The sequence below is a fragment of the Rattus norvegicus genome, chromosome 1 (genome assembly GCF_021556685.1).
Source record: "Rattus norvegicus strain SHRSP/BbbUtx chromosome 1, alternate assembly SHRSP_T2T, whole genome shotgun sequence".
NCBI lineage: Eukaryota > Metazoa > Chordata > Mammalia > Rodentia > Muridae > Rattus > Rattus norvegicus.
In genome coordinates this window covers 220,309,386-220,334,077 of record NC_141534.1, presented here as the reverse complement: position 1 = coordinate 220,334,077, position 24,692 = coordinate 220,309,386, and the positions used below count along the sequence as shown (strand labels likewise).

Sequence of the window (24,692 nt, the reverse complement as noted above, 5' to 3'; positions counted from 1 at the left end):
TTATGGGTGTTCCCCTCCCAACCCTCCCCCCATTGCCGCCCTCCCCCCAACAATCATGTTCACTGGGGGTTCAGTCTTAGCAGGACCCAGGGCTTCCCCTTCCACTGGTGCTCTTACTAGGCTATTCATTGCTACCTAAGAGGTCAGAGTCCAGGGTCAGTCCATGTATAGTCTTTAGGTAGTGGCTTAGTCCCTGGAAGCTCTGGTTGCTTGGCATTGTTGTACATATGGGGTCTCGAGCCCCTTCAAGCTCTTCCAGTTCTTTCTCTGATTCCTTCAACAGGGGTCCTATTCTCAGTTTCTATTTTTATTACACAAAAATTCATCGCTGCACAGAGGGCGGTATTGGAACATGAGCTGAACTGTATATAGATGGTGTACTCCTATCTAAGTACTAGGCAGGCCCCACCCTGCTTAGCTGTGAGATCAGACAAGGTCATAGGTGTGTAACTGTCTTGGCTACTTTGTGGGTTCTTCTTTCTTCCAGCCTTCTCCACCCTTTTTTTTCTTCCACCCCTTCCACCCTGTAACACTATATAGGAGAGAAAATGGATTGAGAGGAAAGGAAAGAGATCCCTGAATAAAGCCACGGGTTGGAAAGAAGGTGATGCTATCGTTAGACTACTTCCTGCTGATAAGAGGTACTGAGTTCCTTGGGGGCAAGTTTGATCTTTGCTGTCAGGATATCTAATTTCTTCTGCTGTTTCTTCTTTGCACATGACTACTTAACAAACCACAACCAACCAGAAAAACCAACAACCAACCAACTAACCAAAATCCACCCTGCCTCTCAGGGCCCTAGCATTTATTTAACCTCTGAAAAGTCCCTAAAATTCCAAATGTCGCACAATCACAGAAACTATCTGCAGCTGGCAAACTCCTGCCTCTGCTAGAGCATGAAGCAAATTGTAGACAGTTCGACGCGGCCCCATATCCCACCCCTATATTCTTATAATAGTTCTGTGTTTTTCAAAGATACCAAGACTAGATGGCTCAGTGATGAAGAGCACTGACTGCTCTTCCAGAGGTCCTGACTTCAATTCCCAGCAACCACATGGTGGCTCAGAACCATCTGTAATGGGATTTCATGCCATCTTCTGGTGTGTCTGAAGATAACATAAAATAAATAAATCTTAAGAAACAAAAACAAGAAGCTGAGTAACAGGTTCACATTTATTTTAAAAAAAAAAAAGAGTGCTCGTGGTATAGACAGTATGTATGATGTGTCATGGGACATGCTGTTCTAAACATTCACCCTGTGTTCTGAAGATGTGCTAGTGGACTACTTCAATCTAGTCTGTATACAACACACTACGACTACACACTACAGGGAGGCTGTCATATTGCTTCTCCCTGTCTTGTGTTCACAGTGAGCATCCCTTGCATGCATCACATGGAAACACCCCATAGGGACACACACACACACACACACACACACACACACACACACTCGAAGATATGATTTCCAACATCTTGAGTTTTTGCAAGGACTCATCACCAGCCCTTTTCTGTGCTCTTTCTATGATAAATATAGGGACATCCTGTATATTTAGGGTACAATCTGCCTTCCCCACCCACTAGACATATCTGCGCATATGTATCTATCACATCAGGCGCTCAGAGTCAGTACCTTGAATGGGTTCTTCTTGTGATCATGCATCAGTCCTGTGACGTTTTTTATACCCATGAGGAACAGCACGTGAAGAGACTTGCCTGAGGTCACTCCACCGGAAGGGAAAACTGAGCATGTTAAAATAAATGCTGTTTTGAGACAGGGCCTCATGTAACCTAAGCTGGTCTCTAACTCAAGAAGTAGCTGAGTATGACCTTGAGCTTGTCATCCTCTTCCCCCTACCCGCTGAGTGCTAAGTATACAGGTGTGCACCACCACATCTGTTTGTGCGATGGTGGGGATGGAACCTCCCCGGGTGCTATGAATACCAGGCAAGGACTCTCCCAACTGAGCTACTGTCAGGTCTGAAAGAAACTGGGGACAAATGGCTAATTCAGGTACTATTAGCATACCAGAGTGACCTCCAGGCTCTCCCAGCACTGCAAGTACCTATTATGGAGTCCTTGCTGGCAACCTGCCTCCTCTCAGCTCTTCTCACCCTGCCCCCTGCCCTAAGCCTCTCCCAGTCATGGACTTCTCATTCCTATTTAACCCTGCTACAGTGGCCATGTGCTCTCCTGGCTCTCTGGGCTCCTGGTCCTCTGTCTCGGCCCTCTCTCCTTTTGCTCTTTCTTCTCTTCCTCTCTCACTCTCTCCTGCCCCTCCTCTCGTGGTCTGGTAGAGTCTACTGGCCATGCTTAGTCTAATACTTTCCCGAATGCTCTGCCTCATATCGACAGCAAGAACCTTCCCTCAGTCATACCTTGGAGTGGTCATGTCCTCGCTTTGCACAGATACAGCTCTAGCCCCAAGGCTTGTTTCAAATCCTCTCATATTTAATTCCAATCTGATATTCCTTCTGCTTTGCAACATCTGCTAGGACAGATGGTTTTCCCCCAACCAGATACCAAGACTCATCTAAGATCTCCCAGTGAGACGCTAGGAGGAGACCTGGACTTTTCTCTAACCTCTGTCGACTGAATCCTTAGTGAAGAGCAAAGGTGCAAGACAAAGGAACAGCCAGGAACGCTGGCTGCTGAGCTCGCGGGGAGGCAAAGCCTCCCTCCTGCTCCTTGGGAATTTTATTTCAAGTGTTCTTTATTCTCTGTGAAGTAGCTCTCATCTTACAGTCTGGTAGCTGCAAAGTAGGTGCAAGCTGAGCAGGTTTGGAGGCCAAAAAGGGAGTCTTTTCATATAAAGAAACTCCTGTTACCATGGCAACCGGAGCCCACATCTCCTCTCCAGGAACAGCGGATGCCATGTTTGCAGAGTCAGGGAAACCAGCAGCTAAGTTGTGCAAGACAGGCAGCTCTGAGATGATTAAGAGGAGAGGTGGGGAGGTGGGGAGGTGGCGGGGAGGGCATGTGGCCTTGGGGAGAGTGGGATTGTTCTTGTGCAGAGACAAAGGCTGAGAGGCTTCAAAATCACATGATGTCAAGGACGGAATATATAATTAATCGTCCTCTGCACTCTCAAATCCACTTGGGGTTGCACTAGAGAAGTGAGATCGGAGCCTCGGAGTGAAGAGTAATAGCAGTGGTGGCCATGTCCCAAGCCCTCAATATTTCCCATACATCACCCTCCAAAGCAAATCCGCGGGCACCGTGTATTGTGCCCAGTACCAGGTTATAGCCAGCCAGGCTTACTGACTTTGCCAGGTCATGTAGCTGGTAATTGTGGTAATTGTCAGTGATGGTTTAAATCACTGTTTGTCTCTCCCCAAGTCCCTTTTCTAAATCATGGAGAGAGAGAGAGAGAGAGAGAGAGAGAGAGAGAGAGAGAGAGAGAGAGAGAGAGAGAGAGAGAGAGAGAATGTCCTGAGAGCAGAAGAGACATGGATGAATTGCTGCCCTGGAAACGCCATGCTGCTTCTGTATCACTCCATTTCCGCTTATCTCCTTCACACCGCCCCAGCTCCCAGCATGAAGCTGAGTTCAGTAAATGTTAATGGGCTTGCTGTCCACATTGGCGAGCAGGAACAGGCTTGTTTCTCAGCACTGAGGAGAACCTGGCTCACTTATTCTCCCTGTCTTCCGTTGGGCCAGGGGACACCCAAAGCCTGTTGGACTGTGAGGATCCCACAGTAGAGGTTCTGAACTGCCCTTTTCATCTCCCTGGCCTCATTGGCAGAAAGGGAAGGGGACCCTTAGACTTCAGGGAAGCATGAACGATGCCAAGCCAGTGAACATCTTCTGCTGTGGAATATGGTGATCACAGTGCTTTTAAAAGCTGTGTTCTTGGGCTGGAGAAGTGAATCGGTGGGATAGGACAATCTTCTAAACATAGGTCCAAACAAAGGACTAAAACAGATCTATGTACTTGGTGGCCTTCAGGCTGTGAGCACTCCACACGCAGTGACAGTGGCCTAGCCTTGCAATGGGATGCCAAGTGTGTAAAGAGCTGTCCTGCCTGTACGTGGGTTCAGTCAGGAGCTTCAAGAGCTGGATTTCTCAGGTTCAAATCTTGCCCTCATTTCTGCCCAGCTGTAACAAGGTCCCTAGACCATTTGCCGAATACTGTGTCTGTGTACTTGATAGTGACACAGTTCTGATAAGGGGCTCATTCAGGAGAGCTCTTGGGAGGTCTCCAGTCCATTTTCCACACGAAACAGAGGAAGGACAGCTACGTCTATAAGAAACGCAGTGAGAGCTCAGTAGTTGATCTCTCTCGTTTTAGATTTTAATCTAAGTATCAAAGAATGTAAGGGGTGGAGAAGATTGAAATGGTCATCGACTCATTATACCAGTGAGAAAACAGGGGCCACACAGCAAGGTAATGGCAAGAACCAACCGAGATCCCCAACCTGCCAATGCTTAGCCTGATGATCCCCACAGTGCCTCCCGCTAGAGAATACTGACATTTCCAGGGAAAACACCCAGATCTTGCAATCGTAGGAGCTGTTTCTTCCCAGGAGGGAGTTGGCTTTGCTTCACCTGGCCATATGGTTTGCTCTAGCTTTATTTACAGGGTCACGTGAGCAGAATGCCTGGATAGCCGGCACACAAACTCATTTTACCAGTGCTGTGAGCCACCCGGTACACTTATCTGAGGGTGAGTGAGTGAGTGAGTGGGTGGGTGAATTCGTTTTTATTTTGATGTAGACTACCTGGACATTTTAGAAGAACACAAAGCAAGCAGAGAGAGAGAAACTCACCAAGGAGAATGTGTTTTCTTTTTCTGAGGATCTTTCCTCACTGGCAAAGACTGAGCTCCATCTTTTTCTATCCTCTCAGCATCCCTTTTGGGTGAGGCTCTGCCCAGTGAACGCAGCCAGCAAAAAGGATCAGGATGCTGCCCGTGTGTAGCTTACAGAGCAGGGCTGTGCCGGCCAGGCTTTCTGTGGCTGTGGCACACACATTTGAAGATGAATTAAGGGAGCAGAGATTGGTCTGGGCTTACAGTTTCAGGGGTGTTGATCCTTCATGTCAGGGAGCACTTGGAAGGGCAGAGCCGTTCACCACATGGTGGTCAGGGAAGAGAGAGAGAGAGAGAGAGAGAGAGAGAGAGAGAGAGAGAGAGAGAGAGAGAGAGAGAGCATATAGTTGCTCTCACTGGCTTGTTCTTCTTTCCCATTCTATTCTATGCAGAATCTCAGGTGACCAGCCGATGGGATGAGGCCACCCACATTCAGGAGAGGTCCCTTAGGTCCCTTCCCTTAGTGAATCCTCTTGGGAAATGTCCTCAGACATACCTAAAAAAATCGCCATCTTTAATTACTTTTTTATTTATTTTGTGTGTGTGTGGTTGGGATGGTCAGAGGACAACTTGCAGGCATCTGTTCTCTCCCATCATATGGACCCCAGGTACCAAACTCAGGTTGAAAGCCTTGGAAGCCAGTACCTTTATCTGATTTCCTAACTTTCTAGATGCTTCTCTATCTGGTCAACATTAACCTTCACAGGAGGGACCGATGCCATTATCAGCTCACGACCAAAATAACTATGTCATTCTCTCGGCTCCGTCCACAAAGAAAAGCTCCAGCTGCCATTAGTGAGCATGACAGAAGATTGATCCTGAACCCTTCGGGGTCTCTGGAAGGTCTCCACAAGCTAGAACCGGGCCAGGGGCTAGCAAGGTCTGGGGAAGAATGGAAATCTGTGAACTGGCCTTCAGCCACTTGCTGTTCTATTGCAAACCCCCACCCTATCATTAAAAACCCTTTATAAATAGTTTATGACAAGTATTTTTAATGTGCTGTGTGTTTCTAGCCAGTCCCCCAGTGGCTTTCAGAGAATTTAGCTGTCTTCAGTGTGTGTGTGTGTGTGTGTGTGTGTGTGTGTGTGTGTGTGTGTGTGTATTTTGGTGTGCTTTGGTTTTAGTGTGATGAAAAACAGCCTGTTTTTATCTGTAATGACAACACATATGGGAGCACTCTGTCCCCATTACAGGCCCTGGGTGACTAAATGCCATACTGATTCATCTTTACCACAAGCCTATAACATAGTGAGACTAAGGTAAGCTTGTAAAGGGGTCACCTGAGTCTCAGAGGGGGTCGGTGACCTGCCCCAGTAGCTGAAAGGACACTCCAACCACTAGTCCCAATTACAGACTCCGATTTCCATGGCGAATTGCATCCAGAAGTCCCCCCGCCTTTTCTTTTGTCCTCTAGCCCCCACTCCCTTCAACCCAACAAAAGGCCTTGCACAATTCAGGCAGGCTCTGGCTCCGAGCTCCCACTCGAGCCCTCAAGACTACTTCTGCAGGTTAAGTGCCCAGAAGCAAAAGTGTAGGTAGCTGCTGGCTTGGCTTGCTGCTGTCCTGGGTGCTTACAAACACTTTCCAGTGTTTCTAACCATGTTTCCAGCAGTGACACATGGCACACTTCCCACAAGGTTCTTTCTGTAAATCCAATCTCATATCACAGCCCCCGCTCCAACTCTTACCCTGCCTCCTCCCCAGCATGAAACCTTCAACTTTATTCCACACCCATGATTTTCTCAGCATCTCAGGTTGAGCCAGTGGGCGTAGGTGCCTTGGACTGTAACTGGCACCTAACTGACATATACAACAGCTTATTCAAGGGAGGAGACCCAAGAGTCCAGTTACTCAATTCGCTCCAATGTTGGGATGGCCAGTGGGATCTCCGCTTCTCTTTCATAGACTCCTCCCCTATGCCTCTCTAATATCCCTCTCCTGAGACGCTTACAGGAACCCATGGGCCTCAGTGGCACAAGATAAACCAGAGTCCTAGTTCCTCAAACTTTTCTATGGGCTTTGCTGTTGTTTTGAAACTGGGTCTGACTATGTAGCTAAGAATGATCCTGAACTTATAATCCTCCTGCCTCTACCTCTGAAGTGCTGGAATTACAGATGTGCACCACAGTATCTGGGTTCTTCTGCAAGTTCGGTTAGATTTTATTTTACTTTCTGAGAAAGAGTCCTGCTATGTAGCATGGACTGACTTGAAATTTTCTATTTTCTCCTCTCAGCCTCTTGGGTGCTGGGCCCATGGGCTAACACTGCTCCTGGCTTCCTTTGTGCTTTGTCCTTCCTGTGTTCAGAGTCCCCTTGGTGGCACCTTCCTCTGGAACCTTCTCCTTGGTGTCTCTGCCTGTCCCATTGGGGATGGAACCCAGGACATGTTAGGAGCTCACTCTACTGAGCCACATCCCCAGCCCTGGGACTTTCCTTAATCATAATATGCAGATTGGAACACTTGTTGTCTATTTCGCACAAGCAATCTGAAGGTGCTTTGTGTTTCAGTGTGCTCTCTCTGTTCTCGTAGGCACCTTTTACACACACGCGTATACTAAAGTACAACCATGTGACCAAGCCCTCCCTTCACTGTTTTCTTCTCTGTGTCTTGCCTTCCTACTTAATACACATGAGCATCCCTTGGGTCATCAGGGCTCTGTTTCTTTTTCCTTCCTTTCTCTTCTCCTTTCCCACACCCAGAACGTGCTGCATTGATCAGGTTGGCCTTGAACTCGAAGAAATCCACCGGCCTCTGCCTCCAGGGTGCCTTTATTGCCTCTTTCTCTTCTGGACTGCTTCTGCACCCAGTGCCAGGCTATGAGCACACAGATTTCCTAAGCAGTTTTCCCATGGGCAGACATTTCGACTCTGGTTAGTTTTGTGCTGTTCTATAAAAATGCATTGAACATTGTTCTCTTTTTAGAAACTGCATGTATTTGTTTGCACGTGTTTGTGCCATGACGGTGCGCGTGAGGTCAGAGGACAACCCATTGAGGTTGGTTCTCTCCTTCCGCCCTGCGAGTCCTGGGTCCTGAGCTCAGGTCGTCAGACGTGGCAGCGAGTGTCTCTACCTGCTGAGCCGTCTCCTCCACCTGCCATTGCTTTCTCTTGAATGGTACAAAATGGTCCCGGCATCTTAATGGCAGACTCCTGGGAAAGGCAAATGTTTGTTGGTTGGTTGGTTGGTTTTTCAAAACACACTCTATTGAAGAAAAAAAGTAACCCAATTTGAAATGTGAACTGTTTGACTGGGCAAAGTGCTGGTGACACAAAGGTAACACTTGCCCCATCGTGGGGCTTGTGTGAACAGAGATCATGGTGGAAGGAGAGCTCGAGGTAACACAGAAACTCAAGATCACAAAAACCAGGTTCTTTTTTGCATCCGATGATGTGACAATGGCTGTAAAACAAAGCTCACGGTTCTCAAGTGCAGCTAATTTCAATAAACTGGTGATTTTGTGGTGGGTGCGAGGTGGGGGGGGCGTGGAGCTGGCAGTTTCCACTCTGTACTTCTATTATGTCAGCCAATCAACAAACACTGGGCTGAGCATCCTGGAAGACCCACCTGGGATCTGCCCTCTAGGACTTTCTGGTCTAGGGAAAATAATATGCACCTCTACACACAAGGAAGTGGTTGTCCGTACCAAGAAAATGAGATGAGGCCAAAGTGAGCTGAGCCCCCCAATCCCTAACATGGTTTTACACACACACACACACACACACACACACACACACACCCAGATGGATACAGTGTCAACCACATGCTAAGAGCTAACATGCAGACACAGCTCCTCATCCCAGCCACAAACCCAACCCTCCCTTCTGCTCCCTCTCCTTGCATATGCAGAAATATTGAAAGCCACACCGGAGCACTGGGCTCGTTGCTGTGGGAACCAGAATTCTGCCAAATTATGCAATCTTCACTCGTGCACATCTGAATTCTTGCTCTGAGTGTTACAGCCACTGCGGAGTTTGTGCTTTGAATTCTGAGTCATTGCCCCATCTAGGTCAAGCTGGGCAGCAAAAAAGGATGGAGTTGCTGAAGACTTTCGATTAAAGGCCCGATTACTTCCTGTCAGGGTCATGGAGAGGCCTAGAGAGGAAGGGCTGTGTCTACAAGGGCAATGCCCTGGGACTTCTCTGGACCCTAGACAGGAGAGTAATCAGGGAGACCCAGAGGGAGACAGTCGAGGAGAGGCTTTTCTATGAAAGAAGCTATGGTATTCAGATAAGGAACAGTCTGCTCAAGGGACCACATAGGGAGGAAGCCAGAGGGACATGCTTCTCCTCTCCTTCCTCTCTGTCAGCTCTGTTGTGGCTTCCAGAGCCTGGAAGTCACAGAAAGCCAAAGCCCTAGGCCGATGCTGAGGGCAACCCCTGGGACAGAGTGGGCAGATATGACTCTGAAGGGACAGATGCTCCCTGTGTGGCACCAGCAATGGATTTGCATCACTTGGCTCTCCCTTTCTGATCTGTATGATGGCATGGCTAACAATACGCCACGCTGTGCTGCTGAGAGTAAATGGATTGCAGTGTGCAAAGACCTGGAACAGGTCCTAAGACAAAGTAAGTTCCTCGGTGTCTGAAAGCACTCTGTAGCTCAGCGGTTCCCATTCGGTTTGAGAATCTTCTCTACCCTGAGGGGAGCAAAGGAACCAAGGCTGAGGACCACGTTTTCCCACAAGCCTCAGCAGGCCCCTGTCATTAGAGCATTTCTGTGGCCCTCATGCTGGAGCTTCCTTACCCACCCTGGTTGGTTCATTTCAGGTCTCCCACCTCCAGCCCCCTCTGACCAGCACAGAAATGGCAGCATCCCAAATATGTCCTCGGACCCAGGTAAGCAAGCCATGTTCCAGGCACTACAGTCAACTCTCTGGGACCAATAGGCTGGGTCTGGGGTAACAAGGACAGTGGATTTTCAAGTGCCAAAGAAGTCCTCTGACTCTCAAGATTACTTCTTCCTCTTTGTCCAGGGATGTGGGTCCCACCAGTAGGCTCTCCTTGAGGCGTGAGAACTCCTGTATTTGAGAGTCTCCTGTACGCACAAGATACTAAAGGGATTTGTGCAGAGGAAGCTAGAGTTTGTGGTGGGGGATGAGCACTGCCAGCCCAGTCTTTCATTTCCTCTCCATGAGTATATTGAGGCCCTACTCTGTGCACAGCTGTGAGGGAGCAGGGGGGTGCATTCTGGGGAGTAGAAATGGACAGGTCATTCCTATAGAAAGGTAACTGGGACCTAAGAGAGGTTCCTATAGGAAGGTCATCCACTACCACTGCAACTGCAGGTCTCCTCATGTCGTGCCCTTTAGTGCAGCTGAGGAACCAAGAAAGGGACTTTTGGTCCAACAGGCCCCCTGAGCCAAAACCTTGCCTTTCTGTTACAAAAGGTTCTGATGGAGACAGGGGCACCAGAGAGGGGATTGTGGGACCCAGCCTCTGGTCTAAGCCTCACTACACTCTGGAGCCATTTTTGTGCCTCATCTTTTCCCTCAATTGAATGCTAGGGTTAGGTCTTGAAGTTCCCTGGTCCTTCCATGAGGTAACCTAGCAGCAGGAAGGCCTGAGGCCCAGAGCTGGGAGGGGTCTTGGCCAAGGTCATGAAACATGGTATGGGGGTCTCATCTGACCCTGGTGTGGGAACAAAGATCTGATGAAGTCTCAACTCGCTTTTGACCCTTCCAGAGGAGCAGCTGGGGATTCGCCTGGTGAACGGGAGCAGTCGCTGCAGTGGATTTGTGCAGGTTCTTCTAGAGTCCTGGGAGCCTGTGTGTGCAGGGCACTGGAATCGGGCTGCTACAGAGGCTGCATGCAACGCACTGGGCTGTGGCGATTTGGGAAACTTTACCCACCTGGCGCCACCCACCTCTGAGCGTCCACCAGGAGCCACTTCCCGGAACACTAGCAGCTCCAGGAATACGACATGGGCGGGGGCACCAACTGTGAGATGCCACGGAGCCAATTGGCAACTCTGCAAGGTGGAGGACTACGAGTGCAGCAGCGACAGGCGGCTGGTGTGGGTCACCTGTGCAGGTACAAGTGCCTGCCCCTACCTACCCTACACTTTAGGTTTTAAACATTGCAGCCAAACTTCCAGACTTCCACCCCGCCAGCTTCCCAAGTCATGCAAACTCAAGTGTTCTATGTAGGTGCCCTCATCAAATTAGGTCATTCCCAGATCTGAGTGTCGCTTCAGAATGTGGTCTGCAGACTCCTCCCCTGCTAGGTCTCCTGAGCATCCACTTAGTTCCCTTTGGTCCTCTATCCTAACCTAGTTGTTGTGTATTCTCTGCCTCCTTCCTTAATGGGACGTGTCCAGCCTTCCCTCCAAGTAGGTAATTCGCCACATTTCTGAGGCTGCCTTTGGCTAAGGCTTGGTAGCCAAGGCCACACCTACACGGTCTTCAGCCCTTCCTCCTGCATTTCAAGTTCCTCCCACATTATCTTAAAACCACGCCCACTGATTGGGTTCTCAGTTTAGAAGGGACTCCAAAACCCTCCAGGTTACAGCCACTCCCTCAGAGTCCAATGCCCCACTCTTCCTGCCTCCACCCCTAACCATCTAAAACCTTCCCACCCCCAGAGAACCAGGCTGTGCGGTTAGTGGATGGTGGCAGTCGCTGCGCTGGCCGCGTGGAGATGCTGCAGCATGGTGAATGGGGAACAGTGTGCGATGACACGTGGGACCTGGATGATGCAAACGTAGTGTGTAAGCAGCTGAAGTGTGGCTGGGCAGTGAAGGCACTGGCCGGCTTGCACTTCACCCCAGGCCAAGGACCCATCCACCGTGACCAAGTGAACTGCTCTGGGACCGAGGCCTATCTGTGGGACTGCCCGGGGCGGCCAGGAGACCAGTACTGCGGTCACAAGGAGGATGCAGGAGTGGTGTGCTCAGGTCAGTGAGCCTGGAGGACAGAATATGTTTACCACGGGGTTCTGTTTGGCCTGTGCTTCTTGTGTAGATCCACAACAATGGCGGGTGTTAGTAAAGTGATCCTAACATCCCTCCAGATGCAACTGCTTCTGCCTGTGCACAGCCTTGGTTTCGAGCAGCCGGGATCTAGAGTGGGCCAGAGTCTGTGGGGTATACAAAGGGGTCACAAATGCAGGAGAGAAAACTCGCAGGACCGTGTGGGTTCTTCTCTGCCCTAACGTTCTAGCCTGACATCCATCACCTGCCCACAGAGCACCAGTCCTGGCGCCTGACTGGAGGTGTTGACTCCTGCGAAGGGCAAGTGGAAGTGTACTTCCGGGGTGTCTGGAGCACCGTGTGTGACAGCGAATGGTACCCATCCGAGGCCAAAGTGCTCTGTCAGTCCTTGGGTTGTGGATCAGAAGTGGACCGGCCCAAGGGGCTGCCACACTCCCTGGCAGGCAGAATGTACTACTCCTGTAAAGGGGAGGAGCTCACCCTCAGCACCTGCTCCTGGCGGTTCAACAATTCCAACTTGTGCAGCCAGTCGCTGGCCGCAAGGGTTGTCTGCTCAGGTATTCTTTCCTTCCCCAGCCCCTCCACCACTAGATTTAGTCCACAAATTCCGTCTGCCTACAGCTGCCATTTACTGATCCAAGAAGGACCACTGCACTTACCTGTGCATGGTAGACATTAACTAATGGATAGGGTTTTTTTTTTCTGCGATATGGTCAGCTCAGACCCAAATTCGTGGGTTAAGTATTTATCAAGGAAGTCACTATTATGTGCTAAGTAATTGGTGTTCCCTATCTGTTGCAATTGGTTCAGTAGGTGAAGCCAACTTGTTATCCCAAATGTGATGATTTCGGGGAAAAGCCAGGTTGGGAAACACGGATATTAATAACGCGTGAGCCGGCAGCTGGAGCTATAAATCACATGTCGAGCACTGCCAAGCTCTCCGTAGCTTGTTTCACTTTAGCCTTAGACCCACTGTCGGAGGTGGCTTCTCCTGCCCTTCACCAATTCTCAGAGGACACTGACAATTCACAGCATTGGTGTCTTACAGACCACAATGACAAATAAATGCAGTCTGGAAGTGTAGCTCAGTGAAAGACCACTGGGTTCAAACCTCAACACCTCGAGGAAGGAAAGAAGGGAAGACGAGAGGAAAGAAAGGAACACCTAAAATTCTGATGTTTGGCATGGTGAAAGAAACTAAAAATAAATTATTGTTCAAACTCTTGACGTGTTGTCATACACAGTGAGGCCATTATTCCAATTGCAGAAGCTAATAGTGTGAAATTGAGGTTCCGCCCAGTGGGAACACAGTGTTAACCTCCCTGTGGAGTTCAGACCCCTGACTCTGAGCTCCAACCCTGCTGTTTACCAGCCAGGACTGGGACAGTTCCTCAACTTCTGTGGCCTCAGAATAGAGGATGCTTCTCCAGGTAGCTGGAGACTACAGCTAATGGAGGCTAGAGCTAATGGGCTATGTAAGCTGCATATCCTTGGAAGCAGTTAGAAGGGGATGTGGATTATGCTAATGAGGACAAAGCTCCCCAGGTCCCGAAGTCCCAAACAACAAACTGAAAGTTGAGTAGAGAAGGGACAGAGGGTCTGCAGCAGCCTACATAGGCAGAAGAAATGGTTCTACCATCCCCGTTTTAACTGAAGTATTGCCCGGCCAGCTTTCCAGGGGACCCTCCCACGGCTGGCAACCTGGGCTGTTTCTGTACCCTTATGTCCCCAACGGGAATATCCCATGGTTCTAGGGCACTTGTCTGTCTTGTTCAGTTTCTAGGTGCACAGTAGGTAGTCAGTAAACTCACTAAGTGAATGTGTGGTACCTTCCAACAGGCTCCCAGAGACATCCCAATCTGTCGACTTCTGAAGTGCCTTCCAGAGTTCCGGTCACCATAGGTGAGTGTAGCTTTTCCCAGTAGTGCAGGTGTGCATGTGGGTTCATACAGACATGGCTGTCTTCCTGGGAACAGACTGATGGCTTTTTTCTAGGACCCCCAATCCTATGAATGAACTAGCCCCTCAAGGGACATCCTTCCATAGAGGACCACAGCCATATAGGACCTATGAGAGCAACACACACACACACACACACACACACACACACACACACACACACTTCCTTGAGCCAGAAAGGTCCCAAATGCTTTGGAACCACTTGGGTGGCCAGGTGGTGGGGTACCAAGACCACCAGTCAGTATGAGCAAGGTTTAGAGCCTGGGGTCTACTGCCCTCATGCATTATTTTCAAACCTTTCTGCCTCCTGAATCAACTGAGCAGAGCCTCTCTGCAACCTAATACTGAGGAGGAGCAAGCTGGAGTTCAGAGGTTAGAGTGAAAGCCACCCTATGGTCCAACGCTTCCAACTTTAACTCTATTTCCAGACCTGGTCAGGTCTGTCTGCCAGATCTGTGTAGTTATGCCAACAGTTATGCCATAACTGACTCCTGGGGCTGTGTGTGCTGGCTGTGTGTCATCACGTCTCTGAGCCTCAGAGTCTGGGGGATGGTGATCACGACATCTTTCTGAGAATATTGCTATGGGGTCATTTCATCAAGGAGTTTTCTAACGCCTAGAATGTGTCTGAGCTTTAAGAGCCATTTAGAAGCCAAGCACTGACTGGGTTCCCATCCCCACTGCCTGGATCACTCGAATCCAGCCTCAGACCCTCAATATGTCCAGGACAGGGCTTGGCAGAGAGACTGAAGGGCCAGAGTCCTGCCAGAGACCCTGGCTATAGATAAAGAGCATCGGCAGGGATAAGACACCGGGAGCTGTCCAGGCTGTGGAATGAGGCTGGCAGAACCTGAAGCTCCCACGTCCCCTTTTGGAGTCAGGGTGAAGAGTCGCACCTACTCCAAACTGCAAAGAAAGAGGCAGCCTCTAGAGCACCATATGGGCCCACTGTTAACACTTCACTTAGTCCCAGGGGTTCCTGACGTCTACACCCCAAAGCCCCCACTCTCAACAACCACTCACACTGCTCTGGCTACCAAAGCTACCTTCCCTTCCTAGCCCAAACCACCCTGTCAGCAGCCAGGAAGAAAAGGGAAGGAAATGAGGGCTGAGTGCTGTATTTCCCCCTGGGGAAGCAGACACAGACAGCCAAAGCATGTGGCCCAATTTGTTGATCTTCCCTCTTGGCAGACCCTTCAGGCCTGAGATAATGTCATCATGCTGTGACCCTAGGATATAATGCCTGACACACAGGGGTACTAAATAACTGTCTACCGACAAAAGATAGTGCTGAAGGCGGGGGTGGAGAGGTAGGGGTGTGTGTTGGGGGGGGCTGTTGGGGAGGAGAGCAAGCTGTGTGCTAGTAGGCAGAGGAAATTTTCTGGCAGTAAATGCTTTTGGTCAATTGCTCATTTAATATACAATTACGGAGCACTTACCATATATGAGGCACTTAAAAGCCAAGATGGAAAGATTTGAATAAAAGAAGGGAGGAGGACAATCGTGGAAAGGAAGGTGGATCAGTTCATGGGTTAAAAAGCCAAGGAAAGGTGGGAAGGGAGCCCACATCTGCTTCTTTTCCTGCCTGAATTGAACTTCCTGTTTCCAGAATCTTCTGTGCCTGTGAGCGTGAAGGATAAGGACTCTCAAAATTTGACACTTCTCATTCCCTGCATTGTCCTGGGAATTCTCCTTCTTGTCTCCCTCATCTTCATAGTTTTTCTTCTCTTGAAAGCCAAAGGACAATATGGTAGGTATAATGGTCCCAGAGCTTCTGGACAGAAAACGGCAGTTGTGAGGCATAGGCATGCCCCAGTACGTGAGGTGTGGAAGAGACGTGGTCCTGCAAGGACCACCCAGTTCAGGCTTAGGGAAACCTCCTGGTGGTGGGAAGGATTTTCCCAGCATGCCCAGTAGTGGAGGCTTCTTGGGAGAAACAAACTCTGTGTTTGTGTTGGGTGTGGGTAAAGCAAATGTGTCCTCGAACCTGGAACTTGAAAGGCTGGGAGACAGAAACAGTAAAAATGATACACAGGCTCTCTGCCTCCCTCCCTCAGCCCTCCCTACTTCAGTGAACCACCAGCAACTGTCCACTGCCAATCCAGCAGGGATCAACAACTACCATCCTGTCCCTATCACCATTGCCAAAGAAGGTAGGAGGTCACTCACGGGGAAGGCAGGGGGAGAACAGGGAGGGTAGACTCTAGAAGGTCACCACTGCTGAGGCTAAAATGACAGCAAGAAAGGGGAGCCCAGGCCAGACTGTGACAGACTGTGTTGCCTTGAGCAGTTCTCAGCCTTAGGCTTAGCACACAAGTGACCTTCTGCTCAGTTTTGTCCACCTCTGGGCTCTTGAGTTCTGGGCAAATGCAAGCCGAGTGTTCGAGATGTTGGTTCTCAGAGGAAAGGTTGGCTTTGCTCACTGGCTAGTAGATTTGTTATGTCACTTCTCAAGATGCTTCCCAGCCAGATGCCCAACAGAGCCTTCCCAGAACAAGGGCTGGGGTGTGGCTATGTTGGTAGAGTACTTAATACATACAGGCCCTGGGGTCCAATGTCCAACACCACGTAACCCAGACATGACGTGGCACTCCTGTAATGCCAGAACTTTGGAGGCAGAGTTCAGGGTTATCTTGAGTTTGAGGCTAATATGAACTACATGAGACCCTATTTTAAAAAAAAACTTTTAATTTTTTCATTTTCTCTGAATAAAAGAATTAGGGCTGGAGAGATAGCTCAGTTGGTTAAAGTGCTAGCCTTGCAAACATGAGGAGCTGAATTCAATCCCCAGTATCCATGCAAAAGTTGGGCATGGTAGCACGAAGCTATAATCCTAGTGCAGGAGAGGCTGAGATGAACAGATGGTTGTGGCTCCTGGCCAGGCAGTCCAGCCTATTCAGCAAGCTCTAAGTCCCAGTAAGAGAACCTGTGGAAATGTGGTGCAGGGCATGGTGACCATAGCACATGGCTTTAATCCTAGGGTGCCAGAGGCAGAGGCAGAGGCAGAGGCAGAGGCAGAGGCAGAGGCAGAGGCAGAGGCAGAGGCAGAGGCAGAGGCAGAGGCAGAGGCAGAGGCAGAGGCAGAGGCAGAGGCAGAGGCAGAGGCAGAGGCAGAGGCAGAGGCAGAGGCAAAGGCAGAGGCAGGCAGATCTCTATGCATTCAAGACCAATTCTATTGGCATAGAAAGGTCCAGCCAGCCAGGGATACACAGTGAGGCCCTTATCTAAAACACACACACACACACACACACACACACACACACACACACACACACACACACACACACACACGGGGGTTGGGGGGACTCACTCTTTAGGATACATAATTTGCCTCCGAAGAATTTGAGTTCAATCTCATTGCATTTTTTGAAACAAAATTGGTCATTTGCTACTCTGCTCCCTGTCCCTGCTACTGGCTCTCTGCCCTTCCCCTTAAGCCTTCTGCCCATCTCTGGGTTGTGCTCTGTCTCCCAACCCTCTGTTCTCTCCCCAGCTCCTATGTTGTTCATCAAGCCCCGGGTCCCCGAGGACTCGGACTCCAGTTCTGAATCCGACTATGAGCATTATGACTTCAGCTCCCAGCCGCCTGTGGCCCTGACCACCTTCTACAGTGAGTGCTGTGCTGGCCTCAGAGGTTTGGGACCTGCAGGAGGGCATCTGCTGGTGCCCACAGGGCTTTTACATGACTTCCTTGATGCTCCTCTGAATGGTCCTAAAGCAAAACTTTCAATGTACCCTTTGACCCTGGAGACATGTCTCTTCACAGGAGTGTCTCCTGTGCTGTCTTTGGCTGGGTAAGGCCTCAGAAACATCACCAGGCCTAAATGCCTGAGACTGTGCAAATGCCCAAGGTCCAGGTGAGACACAATTCAGGCAAATCCTTACACATTCATCATCACCGAACCATGTCTCACTCTGGCCTGCACAGCTCCCTCCACGGCCCTGCCAGCTCACACCTCCTAGTCAGTTTGTCTAGTTTTGCCTTCTGGGAACAGGGCCAGGGAAGATGGCACTTGCATCAGGGGCCTGGCAATGCTGGGAGGTCAGACTAGGCCAGAGTCCTGCACCTCTGTGGATCTACTTGGAGCATGTCCTTGAACCCCACTTATACCTACTGTACCATCAAGTTAGGAGCAGAGTTCTGCCATGTGTGTCAGGAACCCTCCTGAGTCCTGAAAGTTGTGGGGACCCCAGAATCTTTTGATGCCACCGTGAACTCCTAGGATCTTGCCTTTATCTGCATGATGCAGAACGAGTCCTTGCCGCATCCACACAGCAGAGCAAGGACAGCCTTCACTTCCATCCCTCCACGCAGAGCACAAGCTTACTGGCTGTAAGAGGGCCGGGACAGGGAGACTCCACCCAGGAGGCTGAGGGCTAGGCAGGGGAAGATCGGACACTAGGCAGTGGCCTATATCTCCACCCCGGCTAACTCAGGCACTCTGGCCTATGGGTGGGTGTTTGGTGACCACTCAGATACTGTGGGACATCTGAGCCCAGGTGTAAAAGGGGCAATATTGTGTCCCAAATGTAATGACATTGGAACTCAAAATTCACTGTCAGGCTTCAAAGAGCTGACCCCGCATTCTTAAGACTCAATGTAAGCCTGAGCCTGAGCCTTAAAACGACACAGGATCCAATATTCCAGGCCTTGTGGCTTCTCCTTAATCCTAATAAGTGCATCCCAGGATAAATACCAGTCCATTTCTGCAGCAACCAGGACATAAAGGCTTAGAGTAAGTAACACTGTTATGGGGAGCATCTGAGACACGGCAGGAGTTGGGGTACAGGACAGCAGGTTTCTAGCCAGAAATCACCTGTCTCCACACTGGTTCCTGGTAGACCTGAGATACCCTAGAATCTAGATGAAAGGTGAGCCCTGTCCAAGTCAGGGGTGTCCCTCCTCCAGGCTCCTGGTACAGGAGACGGAGCCTGTATCCCTCCACCCCGCCCTGCTTCCTACAGATTCCCAGAGGCACCGGGTCACAGAGGAAGAAGCCCAACAGAACAGGTTCCGGATGCCACCCTTGGAGGAAGGTGAGTCCAGGGGGGGAGGTCATGGAGAAGGGAAGCAGGGTGTCAACCTTGCCTCCAAGCTCAGTGGCTAATCTCACCTTAGGATGCATTAGCAACAACTTCCCTCAACTAGTGTCTCGGCCTAAACACTCCCACACGTAGTAAGTTACGTTGGGAGCCTAGTTAAAGCTCTCTTGCCTCCTTGCTTTTCTTCCCTTTTCCTGGCCTAGGACTTGAAGAGTTGCACGTTTCTAACATCCCAGCTGCTGACCCCAGACCCTGTGTGGTGGATGCCCCCTCTCTGGGCTCTCAGTACCACACGAGGAACAACAGTGACTCCAGCACATCCTCTGAGGAGGGTTACTGCAATGATCCCAGCAGCAAGCCACCTCCATGGAACTCCCAGGTGTTTTCCGAGAAGAGTCCCCTCACAGAGCAGCCCCCCAACTTGGAACTGGCTGGCTCTCAGGCAATGTTTTCAGGTAACCGTGTATCCTTCCAAGCTCCCAACCCTGTGTCCAACCTACCCAGAAGAGGTACAGATCCAAACCCTGAGCTGCTGGCTGTGTGACCTCGGACAAGTCTCCTCCCCTCTCTGGGCCTTCATTTCCTCATTCGTCCAGTTTCAGACTTGGCTCTCCTGAGTCTTCAAGGCGTCTGCCTCTGGTAGTTTGCACACAGCCTGGCTCCTGGCAGAGAGTAACTAGCTCGTGTCTCCAGCAGGGGCCTCGGCTGATGACAGCTCCAGTACCTCGTCTGGGGAGTGGTACCAGAACTTCCAGCCACCACCCCAGCATCCTCCAGTGGAACAGTTTGAATGTCCAGGTAGCCGGGGTGGCGAGGTGGGGGACGTAGAGGATGTGGGTAGGATGGAGAAATATTCGGAAGTTTCTGTAAGAGGAAGTGAGCCTACCGTCAATGGAGGCATTCAAGCAGAGGCTGCTCGCTGGCCACACAGGAGAGGTATCAGTAGTGGACAGGCTGCCAGCATGCACTCATCCACCGTGTACCAGCCTGGGACCCTCAGCTCTGTACTAGACCAGGCTCTGGCTGGAGGCAGCAGTAAACAGAAGGATAGGACGGTTTCAGACGGTGCCTCAGGAGCTGGGGTCGGAGATGGACACAGGTCTGCTCACTCTCACTCTGTCTCCTGGCATGGTGGCAGGGGTAGCCACTGTGCCCCCTACTGATTCTCTTGTCCCCCACAGGACCGCCTGACCTCCAAGCAGACTCCATTGATGATGATGAGGAAGACTACGATGACATTGGAGCAGCCTAGCCTGGGTCGCCGAGGCTCCTGGGTGACCCCTCCCTCTGCTCTCCTGTTCTACCACCCATCAACTTCTCAGAGGCTGAGGCCCCTGGCAGAGATGGAAGGGTGGGCATTCTCCCAGCCCCGCATCCTCCACCCATTGATTAACCTGCAGGAGCCTGGAACAGAAAGCAGGGCCAATGGTGTGAGTGCCGGGTTGAACGAACAGAGTCTGGCCACTTCTTGGTGGTGGTTGAGGGCCATGCTGGGTAACCCTGAGGCCTCATCTCACTCCATGTCATGTGCTTTGATCCCAAGTCTCAGGAAGCTGCTGAGGGACTGAGCAGCTCACCCGCTGCTGAAATACAGGCCCGAGGCCAGAGGCTGCCATTATCACTCAGCCTCAATACAACCCGGGGCTTTGCATGGGCATGGCTCCCTGGGCACTGTCAGCTAAGAGTAATCAAGACAAGCACATGCTTCCTTCCAGAGTCAGGCCAAGGCCAGTCCTGCCAACCAGAGGCCTCTGAGTCCACCACAGGCACCGGCTGGACTCCTCTCTCTATCCCTGGATAACTAAGCAGTATTCTAATTCCTTGGGCTTTATAGAGGGTCCCTGCCCTGCCTGAGTCAGGAGATGGGCAGCCCAGTTGGGACAAGAATGCAGGGATCTGTCCTGGAGGGCTAGAGGGCACGGACAGCTTCGAGTCCCCACAGATCCCCTTGGGTTGACAGGAACACTCACCCAAGTGAGTGTGGTTATTGCCGGCAAGACCTTAAACGGGTCCTCCCCACAGCCTCAGAGAACTGGAGGGTCCCAGCCAGGCTACAGAGAGCTGTCCTGAGTTCCAGAGATTAAACGATTACTGAGTGAAAACTAGGTGTATCTTGACAGTTCCTTAAACTCGGTGCTCTCTCTTTCTCCCTCTCCCTCTCCCTCTCCCTCTCCCTCTCCCTCTCCCTCTCCCTCTCCCTCTCCCTCTCCCTCTCCCTCTCCTTCTTCCTCTCTCTCTCTTTCTCTCTCTCTCTCTCTCTTCCTCCCCCCCCTCTCTCTCTCTGTGTGTGTGTGTGTGTGTGTGTGTGTGTGTGTGTGTGTGTGCTCATGTGACAACATACACTTCCTCGGGTGTAGAGGAGCCCAAGTCCTTATCACGGAATGCTCTGGAGGCTCCAATGTGAATAAGGAATGTGACTCCATGCACAAATACATCTGCACTTTGGCCACCCATGTTCAGTCCTGAGGGACATCTGGACACATATACCTTAAAGTTATTCCCCAATGGAGAAGAAATGGCATCCTGAGGTGGTCTGGGGACTGGGCGTGCTTTATCAACCCCACCACTTGCCTTAGGAGATGACCCCAGTGCTCCAGTGCCCCCATAAAATACTCTCAAGTGGCCTGAGAGCAGCCACCTTCCCTGGACACTGCTGGTAGGAGCCCAGCTGCATGCACCATGCCAGGGATCCATGCTAGCTCTGGGCGAAGTGGAGACGTCTCTGATCCACGTGGGCAGAACTGTCAGGGCTGCCATCCGCCGTGGTCTAACCCTCCGGCCAAGGCAGGGAAAGGGGAACCAGGCCCTCCCAAAGGATGGGCTGCAGATAGAAGCCACCCAGCTGACCCCAGGCCTGTGGGCCAGACTGGCTCTGCCACAGGAGCTGGCTACCCGCATATGCCCCTGGGCTACCCAAGGGCCTCCCAGGCAGGACCGAAATAGATGCTGGTACCACGATGCCTGACCAGGATTGTGTCCATACCCAGTTGACTTTAAGCCTTGCTCCAGCCATCGCTGGACTCCACTTGCAGAGTCCAGCCTTCCTCTGAGAGCTGAGGTCCTGGTTTACAGTCCCGCTTTCCCCTCGGTCCCTGCTGTATCAGCCACAGTCTCTCCTGGGGCAACTGTCCCAGGATGTGGTTGTCTGTGATGCGGTACCTCCCAGGCAAGACTCCCCACCACTGCTGGGGGGATTCCTAGGGGAGGAGTTGCAGCTGCCACCAGGAAGGTGTTTTGCTCCACAGCCTGGATTCTACTCCCTGTGCTGTTCTGTAAATCCCTGTGCAGCCTCAGGTCAGCGCTCACCCTCTCTGGTCCTTTGCTAGCAGAAGCTTGACTGCTGGGCACCAGCCCTACTGTTCAATAGAAGAAGCTGAGGTTGGGAACTGGTCTTTCTCTCAGGTCTATTCTCTTGACATGGTGTGGGCGGGCCCTGGCTGACACTCGGGAGTGGCTTCCTGAGCGTGGTGAGGTCTACACTAAAGGACGTCTGTGTCTGCTGGTGTGTGCCAGGCTAGAACCATGTGGCTTTATGCAAATCTGAGTTCCTTGAGATGTCTGGAAGAGCCCCAGGGGATGGAGGGGGAGACAGGACGGGGGTGAGTAGAGATGAGGGGACAGGCCAGGAGGAATCTGAAGGATTATCCAGCCAGAACCTAAATAGCCATGGCTGGGAGGCTCCTTCTCTAGTACGCCAGTTGTCAGGCCAGAGAGCTAACCTGCAGGGTGCACCTGACAGACTCCATTCTCCATCCGTGGCGTTGGAACTTCCTCAGATTCATGAAGACAACCCCCCACGAGGGTCCTCAAGGTGGACAGGGACACTGGGATGTGGCTGGTCCTCAGGAACCCCTCTAGAATTGACCTTGAGCCTCTGGCCCGGCAAGATGGGGTAGGGTCTTCTCGGCAGGGAGGAGCAGGGGAGCCCCTGTGTGAAGGGACCAGTTCAAAGTCACCTCAGTGGAAAGTTTGTCTCCTACCACATCCTTCAGCTGTTTACGGGGTGGCGGGGGCCTGGCATCCTGACATGAAAAGAGGCTCACCCCACACCATTGTGGAGGAAGGACCAAAATAGCAGCTAGGGGAGGGGGACAGAGTAAGAGAAAGAATGTCAGGGGCAAGGTGCATCCCGCAGCTGTGGCAAGTCCTGGTCCCGGGTTTCAGGATTTTCACTTCTTCCATGAGAACTATGGAGCCCAGAAAAGTCTTCCAAGTAGATCAAGATCACCTAGGTGGGACTGTGGGGCCTGATTCAGCCCGTAAGCTATTGCCCATGGCATAAAAGATGTGTGGGAAGAATGGCTGGAGGGGCCAAGTGGGTTGGAGTCCCAGGAACGCTTAGGAGTAGGTCTTCTTGGGTAAAACTTATGGATGACGCAGAAGAACCAAGTCATCCTGGATGCAGGTGGATGTCCCCCACCCAATCCAGGCTCACTCGACCCCAGCCACCCCCAAGTCCAAGGATGGAGAGGGTTCTGACTAATCTTATTTGCCTCCCAGAGGTCACCAGCTTCCAAGCACACCTCCTGTGTCTCTGACAGTCTCCACAGCGTCCACCCTCACAGCCTCAGCTCTCTCCATGTGCTGTGTCATACAGTAGAGGTGGGAAAGTGAGCCCCGTGAACCATGTTCCTCCACGGCCATGCAGACACCTCCAGATAGCTGGGCTTCAGGTCAAGGAGCTCCAGCTAAGTCCAGCCCAGCCCTGCTGTCTCCCTGACTGGGTGCAGCAATCATTCCCCTCGATTCCATCTCTTCCCAACCTCCATCCCTCCTCTGACCTCCACCCTTCCCTAGCCTCTATCCCTCTCCTGAGCTCCACCCTTCCTGTGACCTCCAACCTCCTCTGATCCATCCCTCTCCTGACCTCCATCTCTCCCCTAGACTCTATCCCTCTCCTGAGCTCCATCTCTCCCCTGACCTCTATTCTTTCCCCGACCTCTGTCCCTCCCTCCCTGACCTCTACCCCCTCACCTGGTTTTCATCCTTCCCCTTGGTCTTCCTCTGCCCTCCAAATATGATACCCACTGTGCCTCTGAGAACAATACCCTAAAATGTCCATACCATAGTGCCCCTTAATCCTTAATCCTTGGTCACAACACAATGACCCCCTTTGGGACATGACCTTTTGCTCTCCCATAGCTGTGGTTCCACCTCTGGCTAGAATCCTGACTCCTAAACTATGCTCCCTGCTTTGGTCCTCATTCCTCCCTGCAGCTCTCTGCAGCTTGAAGCAGTAGGAGGGAGGGACCAGTTATAGACACATAGACATCCAACAAAGAGGCCTGTCCCCTGCAGGACTATTGACTCTTCATCAAGAGCAAGCCAACTTTCTTGTGGCTTAGGGCCAGCCATAGACACACGTATACACACACACACACACACACACACACACACAGGCACACCTGCATGGGCACTCGCACGCACACACCATGGTTACAGTCAGTGCAGAACCATAGCAGCCAGGTTGCCCTGTTAGTGGGAACTGCAAAGGCTCTGGCAGTAGGGCACTCTCTGGGAAGGATAATAGCAGTGACACTGGCTCCAGGCACTGCCCTGTGAAGACCCTGAGTGACTTTGCTGGGGGCTTCTGAGAACTGCCTGTCCCTGCTCAGCGTTCTCTGCTTGTCTGACTCCAAGCCTGATGTTATAGCTGGCTCCTTTAACACCCACAGTTGAAGTTCATGTTTAGCCTCACACCCCTCTCGGAGCACATCCCTGCCACCTAGGGCAACTGGGAGAGAGCCTCACACCCGACTTCCCTCCAGGAAGTATAGGACATTCTTAGTGTCAGCTCTTTGTTCCTTTGTCAACCACTCTAGTGAGGTAAGGACACAAGGCTGAACACCATTGATTCAAAGAACTTCCTTGGCCCATTTTCCCCAAGTGTCTTCAAGATTTTATCTGTGAACTGCTTGTTCCTCTGGCCCTCTTACTAGATCTTCCTTAAACTCA

General features: G+C 51.3%; 1 protein-coding gene across 16 annotated transcripts in view; it reads left to right on the top strand.

The window, feature by feature from the left end:
• The window catches only part of Cd6 (Cd6 molecule), a 39,075-nt gene extending 18,236 nt beyond the window's left edge, over positions 1–20,839 (top strand). The window contains exons 2-13 of one of the 16 annotated variants that reach the window (XM_087639509.1): positions 9,575–9,643; positions 10,490–10,837; positions 11,388–11,699; positions 11,990–12,292; positions 13,575–13,637; positions 15,304–15,444; positions 15,752–15,847; positions 17,188–17,304; positions 18,660–18,731; positions 18,941–19,192; positions 19,434–19,535; positions 19,919–20,839. In XM_087639509.1, the coding sequence (XP_087495635.1) occupies positions 9,575–9,643; positions 10,490–10,837; positions 11,388–11,699; positions 11,990–12,292; positions 13,575–13,637; positions 15,304–15,444; positions 15,752–15,847; positions 17,188–17,304; positions 18,660–18,731; positions 18,941–19,192; positions 19,434–19,535; positions 19,919–19,989 (1,946 nt within the window). In that variant the 3' untranslated portion in view covers positions 19,990–20,839. 16 annotated transcript variants of the gene reach the window in all.
• Positions 20,840–24,692: the final 3,853 nt, after the last annotated feature.